General features: G+C 30.1%; 2 protein-coding genes and 1 long non-coding RNA gene across 7 annotated transcripts in view; all 3 read left to right on the top strand.

Moving 5' to 3' along the window:
- LOC108745561 (phosphoinositide 3-kinase adapter protein 1) overlaps positions 1-6,997 on the top strand; it is a 24,571-nt gene extending 17,574 nt beyond the window's left edge. For both annotated transcript variants that reach the window (XM_018481776.1, XM_018481777.1), the window contains 13 exons: positions 844-1,000; positions 1,064-1,451; positions 1,781-2,077; positions 2,282-2,417; positions 2,629-2,819; positions 3,370-3,436; positions 3,949-4,269; positions 4,358-4,399; positions 4,579-5,016; positions 5,101-5,217; positions 5,461-5,555; positions 5,892-6,105; positions 6,348-6,997. In XM_018481776.1, coding sequence (XP_018337278.1) covers positions 844-1,000; positions 1,064-1,451; positions 1,781-2,077; positions 2,282-2,417; positions 2,629-2,819; positions 3,370-3,436; positions 3,949-4,269; positions 4,358-4,399; positions 4,579-5,016; positions 5,101-5,217; positions 5,461-5,555; positions 5,892-6,105; positions 6,348-6,955 — 3,071 coding nt within the window. In that variant the 3' untranslated portion in view covers positions 6,956-6,997. The remainder of the gene's footprint in view (positions 1-843; positions 1,001-1,063; positions 1,452-1,780; positions 2,078-2,281; positions 2,418-2,628; positions 2,820-3,369; positions 3,437-3,948; positions 4,270-4,357; positions 4,400-4,578; positions 5,017-5,100; positions 5,218-5,460; positions 5,556-5,891; positions 6,106-6,347) is intronic.
- A 3,582-nt stretch (positions 6,998-10,579) lies between these two features.
- Positions 10,580-12,344, top strand: LOC108745480 (waprin-Phi1-like). 4 transcript variants are annotated; one of them, XM_018481657.1, is made up of 3 exons: positions 10,580-10,702; positions 11,398-11,665; positions 12,079-12,344. In XM_018481657.1, the coding sequence occupies exons 2-3, from the start codon at positions 11,437-11,439 to the stop codon at positions 12,282-12,284; spliced, it is 435 nt and encodes a 144-aa protein (XP_018337159.1). In that variant the 5' UTR covers positions 10,580-10,702; positions 11,398-11,436; the 3' UTR covers positions 12,285-12,344. The 4 variants fall into 4 exon arrangements, with proteins under 4 accessions (XP_018337159.1, XP_018337157.1, XP_018337158.1 ...); XM_018481655.1 differs by having other exon boundaries at positions 10,580-10,758; XM_018481656.1 differs by having other exon boundaries at positions 10,580-10,866.
- Positions 12,345-13,495: 1,151 nt separating this feature from the next.
- On the top strand, positions 13,496-14,791 carry LOC108745504. Its single transcript, XR_001939101.1, has 2 exons — positions 13,496-13,848; positions 14,726-14,791. It is a non-coding gene; the product is annotated as an uncharacterized LOC108745504 (long non-coding RNA).
- The last annotated feature ends 287 nt before the right edge of the window (positions 14,792-15,078 follow it).

Raw genomic sequence — 15,078 nt, 5'->3', positions numbered from 1 at the left:
ATTCTACAAAAATTGTGCGGGAAATAAAAAAAACTACATTTTTAATATTTTTTTATCCAGAAACAATTTTTTTTAAATCCTTCCTTAAAATTTCTTAAAATATTTTTTTATATGTATATGTCAGAATATTTTTTAAATATAAATATTGTAATTAAACAGAAAAATGTAAATATTAACATGTAAATATTAATATAAATGATTATCTGCTTCTACTAACATTCAATTGGAGCGAGATTGTCACGCGTATTCTGTATCCGAGTTATGTATCAACAATATCACGTTAAATTCATTCAATTGATTTAAGTTACCAGCTGCACGATGTGCTAATTCCGCGTTAGAATTTTATGAAATTTCATCATTTTATAATCATTATTTTCACGTGTAACACGAGGTAGTCGCGTTATTCATGGTTATTATTTCACCCACATTGTATTACAACCATATTGCGTGTTCTGTAATGTGCGTCACAGAAAATTAAATGCATTCCCGTGCGTCATGACAAAGCTGAATCAAGTGCTTGTGACACATTATGAAAATTAAAGAACTGCCAAAAAGAACAGCAAATTAACATATAAGGAAAAATCCAGATAAAATCATAAATTAATTTGTTGCAAATAAATAAATTTAGACAATTAAATTGCATAATTAAACCTCAATATTATTTTAATACTATCGTTTATTGATAAAACTATCCAATCATTTCTACTTCCAGAAGAATATTTTACTATCTGTGTTTTTTTTTATCTAAAGTTATTTGTGAATTTTTTTTGTATGTCCCCATATGAGAAGCAATCTTACAGATACTTGAGCCAATTAATTTGATGTTTCAATTGCTTGTTTCAGGGTCGCACTCAGCTACAGTCTTATCAAAAGACGGACACGCAGAGGACGATGTCGTCTTCGTCTCTAGCAAGGAAAGCGAGGCTTCTAATCTATGGGTTAACTACCTCACCGCATGTTTCGAGCAAATCAGCCGTCAACAAGGACGGCCGCCGTTCAAGTAAGTATAAAGCAAAATGTTTTTTTTTTTCGTGCTACAATTTCAACCAAAAACATTTCTCAGAGTACGTCACATCGCTATTGAGGAACCGATAGTACCGAAAACAGAACAGAAGATCCGATCTTCTCGCCTTCAGATCGTCATCGTGTGCCCGGTATTGCTGGAACGCGTCCGGACCAACCCGGAGCACTCCGTCCATCTGACCAACCATCTGGTCCCCGAAAAAGTACTAGCGATGATGTTGGGTGTTCATGACAGTCACATCAACAACACTTATAAATCCAGCCTAGTTTCCTGTGATGAATGGAGAAAGTTTTTCGTGAAGGACCAGGACGAGACATTCGTCGGGGAATTGTTGGGTGCAGCGGTTGCCATTCTAGGCACTATGCCGCCGCCAGCTCTCAGAAGCGACAAAACTGCATTTTCCGTGCATCCAAAGAAGGTTAAACTGGTAGGTTTAATTTACCGTATGTCTATAGAAGAGAGTTCTAAAATATTTTAGAATTGCAGGAGATACAAGAAGAACGTAGCAAATTGCAACAAATTTATCATTATAATTAAAGGACATTCAGTCCTTTTGAGATATATTGACTTTATAAAAAAAATTGCTAAAAGACTTAAAAAATAATAATGCTTAAATAATAGGAAAAATATCAACTTTACATACGCGTGAATATTTTTATCATTTGCTCATAGAATACATGATAATTAAAGAAAACTTCAAAATAAAAAATGCTGAATGCACTACAAAATAAAAGAATATATGCACTGTGTTCGCAGGGACAGAATAAAATAATCGTTTTATTAAACGATCCGTTGAGTCCCAAAGATAATGTCTCTGTGATTGTTGATCGTTGCGGCGACGCGATCGACATTAGCAACGTAAAAAGAAGAAATCCTTACGCCTTACAATTTTCAATACCCGAAAGATGTCTCGAAGTCTCTATGTTGGTCGGCGTGAGAATAATCAAGAATGGATGTTCGCTCGGCGTTAGACAAGTCAAATGCGAAAGTAGACTTAGGGAATTAGATCAGATTCTTAGGGCGCACGACAATCCCCTTGAATTTATGTGCCAGGTAATTTGATTCGAAGATTTCCACAAAAATTAGTTTAATTTAATACTAGATTTTAACGATAATTTGTAGATTCAGTTATTTTATAAGAGAAATAACAAATAATTCGTTTTTAGTTCCATCACTTTATCATTATTTTTGTAAATAAACGATCAACACAAAATTTTCAAATATTTAATTCACTTGTCTCTTTTCTATCTATTATAGACTTTCGGCTTCAGTTCTACTGACCGAGAAAAGTTTGACAATTGGATGGTCCATGCATTTCAAAAAAATATGCCTCCTCATTTCAATCTTTTATCCACCCCGAACGGTATAGTGCCCACCCATAAAAGTTGTACGAGTAAGTAATCTCTTGTATATATTGAATAAAAGTCATATATTTGATAGACACTTTTATTTCACTGATATTGTAATATACATTTTTTATTATTTTTTATTATTGTATGATAATAGAAAGAATAAAAATAAAAAATAATGTGCAAATTTTTTGAGACAACAATCTTTAAGCGATCACGATTTGAGAAAAAAAGAGATTTTCGGGTACGTTTTAGGTCCAGAAGAGAATCCGACATTACTACATTTCGCCGCGCGTTTTGGCCTGGAAAAACTAGCGTGGCAATTATTGGAATGTCCTGGTGGCGATCTGGCATGCGACTTGAAAAACGTTTCCGAGCTAACACCGGCTGATCTTGCTGAGCAAGCTGGACACGCGAGACTGGCCCATCAACTACAGGGCTACATGGTACAAAAACCTCACCTTTAGACCGACGTCGCAAATAATCGAACACAATCGGTACTACCGCGATATTTTATTTTTTTCTCAAGGCATCCGCTTTATAAATTTCCAAAAGTAAGATGCACACTTCGAAAAAGAAAATACAAATTTTATTTAATTAATACATATATTAAAATAAAAGTTACTTCTCATTTATTTCTTTATTTAATCTCGAAAGATTCAAGCATTTTATTGTGATAATAAGATTTTGAATTCTTGAATCTTGATTTGGAGATTAAAGAATAAAAAAAAATGTAAGAGAGAAGTAAATTTTATTTTGATATATTAAATAGAAATATTTTTTTTTTTTTTTTTTTTGAAGTCTATCTTACTTTTCTGGGAACTTCTTTTGCTTATTTCAAAGCAGAAATATTTCGGAGAAAAAATTCGCGCGAATTTGCATGTCACTTAATTTAATAATCTTTGAACCATAAATGGTTGATGAGTTAATTTAATTAATTAATTCTACATTGCATGTTTCAATCGTAACTTTGGATTCCCCTGGGCAAAACTTCAGCAAATGAACGAGTTCACCAACATGTACAGCTACCTCAAAGTTATAAGCCAAACGAATCGATCAGCAGGTATTAAGAAACATATCGCTACAACATTATTACGAAAATACAATGATTCTGTTACTCCTTAAGAATTTCGAAGTTTTCTTCAGCTAGGATATTTAAAATTTATATTACGATTTTATGTACACAATAATAGGTACACAAGTTATTTGATGCAAACAAAAAGAAATAATTTTACATTGAAAAAAAGATTTAAATCCATGAAATACAATTTTTGTATACAAAGTTCCATTTTCAAAATTGTAAATTGAAAAATTAATAAAATCCGTTTGCTTCAAATTCGTATAACTTTCAATATCATTATATACGTATATGAATGCCTTATAAATTAAAAAAGAATCAATATCTTTTTATGTGAGTTCTATACTTTTTATATAACTTTTTGCACAAAATATCTCTTGCACAAAAAATACTGATTCGCCCTATATTTAAAGATACTCAGTAAAAAATTTAAAAAGAAGTCGGTCTCAATAAAAAGTCTTGAGAGAAATTTGAAATTAATACAAATGTGTATTTAGAAACGAATTCAACTGACGTCTCCTCGACGGTCACACACGAAATCAATAACGAAAAAGAAGATTATTGCCGACCAAGGCCTTTAAGCGAGGCTTATTCAGTACCACCGATTGCAAGACCGGTAACAATTCTACTCCCGAATCTGCAAACAGCGAGTACCTCTAGTACGATCACAAATCCTTTAGCCGCAAATTATTCGGTTGTACCGACGCCCACGCTAGTAATTAATAACCAGCTGCCGTCCACACCCACGTCCACAACCTCAGTCACATCAAACGGATTGAATACGCCTTTCCAGGACTACATGAAAATGCATGCTGCTGGTAAATATCCTGAACTGTTATATACACAATTCACTACAGATAATTATTATATAATAAATATATATATATATATGTATATAATTTATAGATGGCTCTTTTACCACGAATTCTCTTCATCATAACGTAATTTGCAAATATTTAAATATTATATTTAAATACTAATATATATTTTATTTATTGGTGTTACATTCTTAAATGTATAATTAGTAAAAATGCAATAATTTGAAAAATTAGAACAATTATTTTATTTCAATTTTTATCTAATTTTTATCTACTTTCAAAAGTAAATCTACGAAATTATAATTAAAGGTTCAAAAACAATTACAACGAATACAACGAATCATCCGCCGTCCCGAACAGACACACCTACTCGCCAGGAATGTCCTCAGGAAAATTCCTTGGGAACACGAGAGGATAATTGTGGTCAGAAAATATGTCAGAATCTTTCCTATGGCAGAACATCTTCCAACAGCAGTACCAAATCCAGAGAACCGTCAGGCCCCCAAGACGAGCTTCTAGAGATCATAAACGATTTCAAAAACAACGTCTTTACGATATCCGAAGTGGAGAGGCTCGTCGAAAATTGGCAGAAGCGAAACGATGTTCAGCAAAGTTTTAAGGACAAACAAAGACAGCTTATGGCAATGCGAGAGGAATACGACAAAATACAAAAACAAATGAAAGAAGAGATGAAGACTCCGACGCCCTTCGACAAGATACGAAAGTTCTTCTCCAAAGGAAAGAAAGGTCACTTTTAAAATATCCCTAGAATTTATAACTGATTTCCGAGATAAAATAACTGAAAAATTTTCCGTCTAATTTTTATTATAGAAACAAAAGAGTCTGCTGGAATTGCCACTGATTCTTCTACGAACAAATCCGAAAGTATTAACGGCGGATTAGCTGATCGCCGGCCTGTCAGCAGTTTAAGTCTTCGTAGTGTCTCCAGTAAATAAATATAACATAATAAATTACATTGGCTAATTATTCAATAGATTATATTAAATAATAATTCAGAATGTCCTTAAAAGAATTTTTGTAAAATAAGTTCAAAAGCTTTAAGAGAGTCTTACAAAATATTTAGAAAATGATTCAGAATTGAATGTATACTTAAAGATCTTTTACAACTTATACTATTGTTATATAATTAAACACTTTATGCACTTTGTATAATTCTACAAAATTTCTTAGGTTCATCATCATCTGGTAGAATGAGCACTGTTAGCGGTTGCAGCGGTGCAAGCTTGGGCGACAGTGGAACTCATTCCGATTCCGAGGACAGAAGAGTACGTGAAATATTACAAATCAGACATAAACAATTTAGCTAAATAATTATCGATCAAGTATAGAAAAAAACGATAATCACTAAGTTGCTGGAATTTTTATTTTTGGTTCAAAATCTTTATTTTCTCTCTCTCTCTCTCTCTCTCTCTCTCTCTCACACACACACACACACACACACACACACACACACACACACATTTTCTCTTATCCAAAATTGGCTATTAATTTATATTTGAACAAAATATAATCTTTAGAAGATATTACGTATTGAAAAGAATTAAATAACAATAAGTGTATGTTTTTTATTTTGTTAATTTAGATCTACAATTTATTTTTAGCTCCAGAATGTCAGGGATGAGAAAACTGGGATGACATCCTACGAAATACCACCTGCGCCTAAACCTTTCACAGGCAGGTACTCACCGGGGTATTCCCCATCACCGAGTCTCTCTATCGCGTGCGACCTTGATCTCCGACAAACACAGTCACCATCCAGAGTCAACGATAATGAGTATTACATTGCGTTTCCACCGTCGGGATTACCTGTTCATGGTAAATTAATAAAATCTAATATTCTCATTCCTATTTATTTCAAGCATCATTAATTATTCTAATTATTCTGAGCAGTATAGCAATTGAAAAAGAATATTCAAAAATTCATTATTCAGATATCTCTCAACAATACTTTTTAAACGCTTTTAGTTATTAAAGATGCACCTAGTCACTTAGACAACTACATTTACAGAAATAATTAAGATCACAAAAATAAATAATTTTCAATTCAATTTTCATAGCGTTTAAAACGGACGGTTCTTCGAGAGAACCGGGTACACCAAATTCACTATGTGAACATCCAATGAATAATAATCACGACTTCGTCCAGAACGTCACCGTTTCATCGGATAAACATCAGGAAGAAATCGAGGCGACAAAACTTGCTAGCAACAATAGCTACACGAACATCGATCCGGCGGCATTGATTTTCACTCCAATCGCACCGACAGGAATGTGCATCCCAGACTACACTAGTAACGAATCGACGTCCAACGATTCTGTTCACGTGGATCGGGAAGCCGTGGAAGAACACATTAATGACACCGTCGAGGCGTGTTCCAACATCACGAAAGTGAAACCACCATTCGCTCAATGTACCGTTGACGAGGTCGACTCTGCGCTTCGAGGTCAAGAGACTACAGAGACAATACGCGATGAGGAACACGTACCGACGGATTCGGCGAACATTTCGAAAAACATGAATGAGATCACCGAGACTAAAATGCCGGAATATATGAACCTTGCTGTTAATATGAGTCACGATGCTGCCAAGGTTCTCGGCGCCATACCAAAGAAGTTGCCAGCACCACCCGTGCCACTGCGAGGTACAACTTTCCATACCGTATAATTTCACGCGACTTTTATAATTGCAAAAGCAAAACTAAGTACGATCAAGTCAATAAAAATATATAAAAATATTAAAATGTAAGATTATACAACAACATTCTTTTGTTGTTTTTTCCAAATTTCCCTTGTTTCATTCTTGCAACGAAAGAAATTGCAAATTTTAAATAAAATTTGTAATAAAATTTAATAAATAATTATGCAATAATTATTAACACAGTTATTATGAATAAATGAAATTAAGCTCTTTTTCTAAACTGTATATTTGTATTCAATTTAAGATTAGCATATTTAGATAAGCTTTAAATCTCTTGAAATGTGTAAAATAAATCACTGAACCGTTGCAACAAATTTCAATTCTTTAAAAATTATTTCTTGCAAAGATCAAGAAAAAAGATTACGGGAATTTCTGATGAGCTGTAATTGAAAAAGATATCAGTGACTCATACGAATGTAACTGCGAGAGAAAAAGTCCTTATTTAGTGACTTTATCCTCAAAGCATTTGGAAAACTGCAGAGTTATTTATATCACACATTGACGTATAGACTAATCAAATTTGTTAGAATATGAATTCTATCAATTTCCTTAGTGCTATAATATACAATGCACAATTTTATGATTTTGAAAAATAACGAATAAAAAAATTATACATTTTAATTACGATGTATAAACAAACACGTAATAATCTCGACGTAAAAATATTACAATTAAAATAGAGAATATATATAAAAAATAAGTATAATTATATATGTACTCAAGTTTTTTCATAGATTATAGATTATTTTAAATCAAATCCGTTTTCAATGAATTTTTCCTACCTATTGTAATTGCAACTGAAATGTAAAAATCAGAAATTAAAATGTACGTATATAAATATTTGTTGGTAAGTTTTTATGAACATTATATATCACGTCTTTTATGTGTGTGCTTAAAAAAAACAATATATATATATAATATTTTATTATTACTTGTAATTTTTTAGTCATAAAAGACATGATGTATAATGTTCATAAAAAACTTATCAACAAATATTTATGTACGTACATTTCAATTACTAATTTTTATTTCTCAGTTGCAATTACAATAGATAGTAAAATTCATCGAAAACGGATTTGATATAAAATAATCTATAATTATAAAAAAAACTTGAGTATTTATTTAACCAACAAAATTTATAAGTGTCTTATAATTACTCGCAATAATTGTATGCGGCATAATATATGCATGTATCTATACGGAAAGAACATTTGACTCTAAAAATTTAACTAAATACAGATCTGAAAATAATTTTATTGGGCCATCAAAATAATTATATAGAACTTAAGAGTTGATGATGCTGCAAAAAAGTTCAACATTCTGAACAATCAATTTGAACATCCTATATAATTTTGCTGATTTAAACAAAATTATTTAGAAGCGTTAGTTTGTATTTAACTAAATTTTTAGATACTTCAGTGCAAAATTGTTCTTTTTGAGTATAAAAGTATAATCATGTTAAGAGCGAGACAATGGTTATCGCTATTACCGTTGATCAATCTTATTTTTATTATATATGCAACGAGAATTTAGATTCTCAAAAACATATCCACCCGTCCGATATTGATCATGCAAGCTAGTAATGTTAATTCGATTACTCCCTTCGCAAAGATTAAAATATATCAGAGTTAATTATATAATACGTTCATTAATTTCGAGATACGTGATTCAAACTGAGATCGTAAATTGTATAATAAAATGAACATTCTTGAATCCTATGTACAAGGAACGTGATAGATATAAGACAAAGATGAGATAATCAGGGACGTAAACGAAATTTAATACAAAGGAATCAATCATTAATATAGAAAAGAGAAAGTAGAGAATACAGACGAGCATAAAAATTTATGATATGCTTCTTTATTTATTATTACGCATTGTATATACGATGTGATATATATAATGTATACATATAAATCGACAACGTGTCACGCTTGTCTTATTACTCGTTTGCATAACAATAGTAGAATGCTAAGTTGCAAACGTTTGCAGATTACAGATGTATCTTTATACTCCCTGGTTTACTTCCCTCTGATTATGTCCGTACAAACATATAATTCAAATTTCAAAAATATCGTACCATTTGTGTGTAGCATAAGAACAATATTATAGATAGATAATTAATTAACAGTAATTAGAATTAAATCGATTACACACTCTTTATTATCTCGACTTCTCAGGTACAGAGAGGCTTGAGTACCATGAATGCATTTATCATTAATTTTTAAGATTAGTGCGTAACCATAAATATATTTGATACTGTATGTATTTTTTATTACACCCGCCGAATATTTGATTTTATATTTATGTATGTGTACTAGTAAAAATTATAAGAGCATTCTGAAATCTAGTTTTTATTAATTCACATATGCATCTCTATTTGCTTTTCAAAAGACGCAATAATAATAAATACGAGGCTGGAATGATGACATTTGTTAATACAAGTTTCTCTCTTTATGCGTGATATATATTAGGTCAATAGATATTGTTAAAAAGCTCACGTTAAAATATATCGCTATAGTTAAAATATGCGTTGTAATGATCATTATGAATAATCTAATTAGAAAATCAATAATCACTCAGTCAAAAATTATTGAGGAATGATTATTCTAAATAATCTGATTAGGGGATCAATAATCACTCCGTCAGAAACTATTGGTGATCATTGTCAGCAATCCGATTATTTGATAATAAATAATTATTATTAAAGAGCGAATAATTACTATTATAATCCAATAATAGTTATTGATATTGCAATATCTCATTTCTATAAGGGGAATAACATGTTTATCCATATAATGAAATATATTACGTTTGAAAATATAATCGCATTAATTACTGCGTATTAAAGCTCTCAATTGCCCGCGTTTTAATTGTTATTAGTTTAATATCTCGAAGGCTCAACTTGTATTTTTATTTTTCTTTTATTTATACGCTTTATTTAAGCGTATTCATATCTCAACTTGTACTTTCATTTTTCTTTTATTTATACACTTAAGTGTATTCATATTTATTAATATCTCGATATTTTTATCAAGAAAAGAAAAAAAGGATTCGTTTTATTTAACTTTAAACTAAAAACAACATGTTCTAACATTTAGTATAATAATAAATTGAAACAAAAATAACTTAAAATAGTATCCTTTATCATAAAGGAAATCTCATTATGAAGGAAACGGTTTTATACCAAAACCGCGTCCTTCCGTTCGATTGAATTAGGACTCTCATTAATTAAAGCTTTAACTACATTTGCGGTTATGGTTCACCACCGACGCTATCCGATTATAGCAATCACATTCAACGACGTAACTATAGGCATATTACGAAGAAATAATAATTTCTAAAACAGAAGCAGTTCTACAGCACATAATCACAAGAAATATTAAATGTAAAAAATGCATCTAATTTTTAATAAAACTATATCGAAAAAAAATAGAAAGTAAAATTGTTCAAAAATAAATAATACTCGTTTTAAATTATAATAATTAATAGAATACGTATATATAGCGTTATAAAGTTGCGAAGGAATAAATGATGAGATGTTTAATGTTGCTTGTGGAAGGGGAAAGACGAAGCTGGCGACAACGAGCATATATATCAGAAGTACCATTCTATTGAGTTGCAAAAACGTGAAAGCATTGGTCACCTTTACTATCAGTTATATTCCTCGAGTATAAAAGTACGACATAAACAAATTGCATATATACTTCAAGTGTATGTTTTATGTGAAGAGAGTGGTTTCTTCCGTCCGCACTTCTATATTAATTCTTGTACGAGTAGTGTATTACGCATTATCATAAAACAGTGAAACGCGAATGTCGAAGATCAGATGAACAAAAGAAGATAAACCAGTATAAGCGATCTCTTAGTGTTGCGTTGTATATAACTTCCAGATTAATCTATGAACGTGAATTATTTAATATTCTTTCCTTCTGTTTTTCCATAAATTAGTATAAGCAATAAAAAAAAAGGATAATGAATATTTTTGAAATTCTACATTTGTTGAAGTATAAAGATTGAAAAAAGAAACATTACAAAGACGCTATTCTGAAAAGTGTATTTAAAATATTTATTTCATCGTGGAGAAAAAATATATATACACAATTTAATTTATTGCTAATACGAGTGTAGCTTACGAGAATATTACAAGATAAAAAATGTTTAATGCATTTTTTTAAAATAAGCTTTTATTTATATTCTTTTGTTTCTCTCTACTATCCTTGAAATTAATTATTAAAATTATGTCATAAAACATTATTAAAATTCATCTTTTCATAATACTTTCAAATTTCAATTAAAATTTGGTAATTTTACACAAGTTTACTACTTAACATCTATAGCAGATCAAATTATCGAACTTTTCAACTTACTCTTATTCTAATAAAAAATGAAATATTTGTCATGCATAGCTCCTAACACGCAAAATCACAAGTGCGTCCGGCAAAAAAATGAGATTGCTAGTCGTATCTCTAGTCTTTGTGGCGATAATCACTATTGCGAAAACACAAAATGGATACGCGACCAAACCAGGGTCGTGTCCACCTGCCTTACCTCTGCAGCTCTGTAGACGATCCTGTTACGTTGACGCACAATGCGCGGGAATTGGCAAATGTTGTCAGACTCAATGTGGCGGTTCCATTTGTTCCATGCCCGTCACGATGACGCGATCCCAAACAGGTGAGTAATTTCTTCGATACGATGTGCCTGATTTATCAATCTGAAAGAGAAACATTGATCCAACATTTTTAAACAATTATTATTTTATTACAAAATTTAATATTGCACTAATGGTAAACTTTATAATGAAACAAAATTTATATAATTTTATCAACATATTTTTAAAAAATATTTGGCTCTAATGTATTATATATAATTTTTTTCCACTTCTATTGCAACTTATAAAGAAAAAACTTTTAGAGAGGAAACTATTTTCTTTTTCTAAACAGTTACAATTTTGGCAATTTTTTATTGTCATAATTATTGTGTTGTGTATTATAACTAGAATATTGTAACAATATTAATAGAAAAGCGCAATAAATTAATAATAAAGTTTACAAGTTTATAATTAAAAAATTAAATCTATTGAACAGAGAAACCAGGATCTTGTCCATCGGTACCGACAGGAAGATGGGTATGCACATCGACTTGTAATGGCGACAACGATTGCAAAGGGACATTAAAATGTTGCAAAAATAGATGTGGAGCCCTAGCTTGTCAAAAACCAGAAGTACCCGAATTCGTCGAAAATCCAATTGTTTCGCGCTTCGGAAATGATTATATTGATTACTATCCGTAATCTCGATTTTTATGTGCCTATTACATTTATATAATAATTAATAAATCTAGCACTAATTTCATAACGATTATCTCATTAAATAATAAAATAATTTTTAGTAATAAATTTTATTTCTTACTAACTTAACGTGTTTAATATGTACAATTATATATATATTTTATTATATATTATTTACAATAATTAATTTTTATACAAGCAATCTATCAATAATCTTCTTGTCTGCAATTTGATATAATAAGGAAGTATACTATATTTAGTAATATAATTGCGTAATTGCTGCAATTATATTTTTGTCACCTAAAATTTAAGTATTTAGCAAAAATTATTAAATTATCATGTACACAATTAAGAAAATAATTTGTATTTTTATTTTTCAGTTTTTATCTGTCGCATTTCCAGATAAATTTATTGAACATTAACAAAATAAAATAATAAAAAATTTATGTAATTAAAATTACTAAAAGGAATTTAGTTATGCATCCCAGAGGATCATTTAATAAATCTTTACTAATCGATAATTCTAATAGACAGACTGATATAAAGAAAGCCTAAGATTATGTAAGAAATAATATCAAGAAAAACGCACTTATTACGAGAGATAGATATATTATTATGACTCAAACTCCTCACCTCAGTATATAAATATGTGTCGACATAATGTGCATTTAATTACATTAATCTTTATTTTTAATATATTATATTTTAAGTAAATATTTTAGTAGTTAATTTGATAAACAAAGCGAACTGCACATCTACATCAACTCTATGTATTGTAATTACCACATAATTATAGCCTTGCTTTATTTGACTAATCAATTCGAAATTCGAGGCAATAAACAAAGATTGAACAACTATAAGTATTAAATTAGAATACATTAAATTACAACTATTTATAAAGCACGAAATAACGAGAAGATTTATGAAGACGATTCTATAATTATACTTTTAATCAATAACTAAAAATAATTCGTGATTATTATAAAGATATCATCTTATCTAAAAAAAGATATCAGAATTTTTCCTCAATTCAAATTATTCTTTAAACATAGAAACAAATTATAAATATAAATATTAATTAAGTAAGTACTTCTAGCTAAATTAAAATAAATCAAAATAAATGTAAATTATAAGTTATGGACCTTCAGCGTAACTGCGACAACAGTAATCAATGTTACCGCTCGATTTTAAAAAGAACGCGTATATTTTGTTGTTATTACAACGTTAACAGCTAAAACTGTAATGCCAATTACGTGATTAAGACGGTTAGCGATGCATAATATCATCATGATGTAATATATGAAAAAAGAGAGAAAAAACGCTCGAGTTCAAATAAACGGTATCGTGAAGACTTTCATGAATCCATGCTATAGCGAGTTACTAAGGCACAAATTATGATTTACTCGTCATGTATATTCTTCTTTCGTCACATACTCGATCAATATCAGAGAGGTGGAAAGCGTTATAAAAGCTGATGTTTTTATTATTGTGTATCTAGAAGTCTCGTCGGAACCTCACCGCGAAGTTTTAATCGAGTATCCAAGAAACCAACGACTCATGATGAATCGTGAGTATTTAAACTGTGCAATCTTAAAAGTTATAGATGCTACGCACTTCTCGACAATGTAATACACGACTTTCATGTAATATCATTAACATAAGTCAAAATTATAGTACGCTTTTAAGTGTTTAGCAATTCGAGCAAAAGCACTAGGTTAATTCTATTAAATAAATTATGTAAATGTATAATTAAACTCTTATTGAACAAATGTATATTTAAATAATTAATTCAATATTCAACGCCGCGTTGAAATAATTAATATTAAACAAAGGTTACAAAATAAAAAGCATACAGCCACAGCTCAAGATATCAATAAGTTCAATATTATTATTTTATTTTAACATGTAGACGTTTCGGTCGAAAAACTTGCAAATATAGGAGACTTCTATCCATAGAATTTCGATGACTATTATCGCAGACAAAACGAAAACGATTGCGTATAATTCGGATAAAGAAATAAAAATGTTACAATCATCCTTCGAATTTTGTATTTGATTGATCCAAATGTAATTTTTAATCACGTATATTGAGTCGGACTAATTTGTAAAAATAGGAAATATTAAAATTATACTATCTGTCAATTTGTTATTCGTAAAAATATGTTCTTTGTTTAAACTTAACGAATTTGTGTACTGAAGAGGGTCAAATCTTGACCGAAAGCTGTGGCTGTATGTTTTTATTTTGTAACCTTTGTTAAACTTTTAGCCACTTTCTTATAATTTAAAATTTAATATTAAACAGTTATGTGTTATGTGATACTGCTATTAATTTCTGTGAATGGCACGTATCTATATGGTCTCTCTTTTAAGATCGCTCACATAAATTGGGTTATAATTACATTCTCTGAAATTAATATAGCGTTTGTATAATATTTACTTTTCAGGAAGCTTATTACTGTTCGCGGTATTGCTAGTTCTACTAACCACCGACACATCCTCTCAGATGTTTTGTAAGTAATCACTATCATTTACGCACAGAAAACTAAGAAGAAACGTACGCAATTGTATTTTGGTGTAGATTTCACGTAATAAGAATACCTGTTCTATTTTCAGTTCATGCTCTTTCTCTCGCTCTCTTTCTCTTGTTCTGATTTAATTGCAGAATTATATCAAAAGTTAAATAAATGCATCATTTTTTAGATACTTATGTCTAGTTGAAAAGTAAAAATTCTATAATAGAATCCATCTCTTCTCTCACAAATTGGATATAATCGTTTATCTCTTAAATTTTTTTTTT

The sequence above is a fragment of the Trachymyrmex septentrionalis genome, unplaced genomic scaffold (genome assembly GCF_001594115.1).
Source record: "Trachymyrmex septentrionalis isolate Tsep2-gDNA-1 unplaced genomic scaffold, Tsep1.0 scaffold14, whole genome shotgun sequence".
NCBI lineage: Eukaryota > Metazoa > Arthropoda > Insecta > Hymenoptera > Formicidae > Trachymyrmex > Trachymyrmex septentrionalis.
This window is presented reverse-complemented; position numbering and strand designations above follow the sequence as displayed.

What these genes read in the sequence shown, in the direction of transcription:
- LOC108745480 (XM_018481655.1), top strand. Translation starts at nt 10,705, where the DNA reads ATGTTTTATGTGAAGAGAGTGGTTTCTTCCGTCCGCACTTCTATATTA. An exon ending in GCACTTCTATATTAATTCTT is followed by an intron (nt 10,759 to 11,397) that starts GTACGAGTAGTG and finishes TGTCATGCATAG; the next exon opens with CTCCTAACACGCAAAATCAC. An exon ending in GATGACGCGATCCCAAACAG is followed by an intron (nt 11,666 to 12,078) that starts GTGAGTAATTTC and finishes TCTATTGAACAG; the next exon opens with AGAAACCAGGATCTTGTCCA.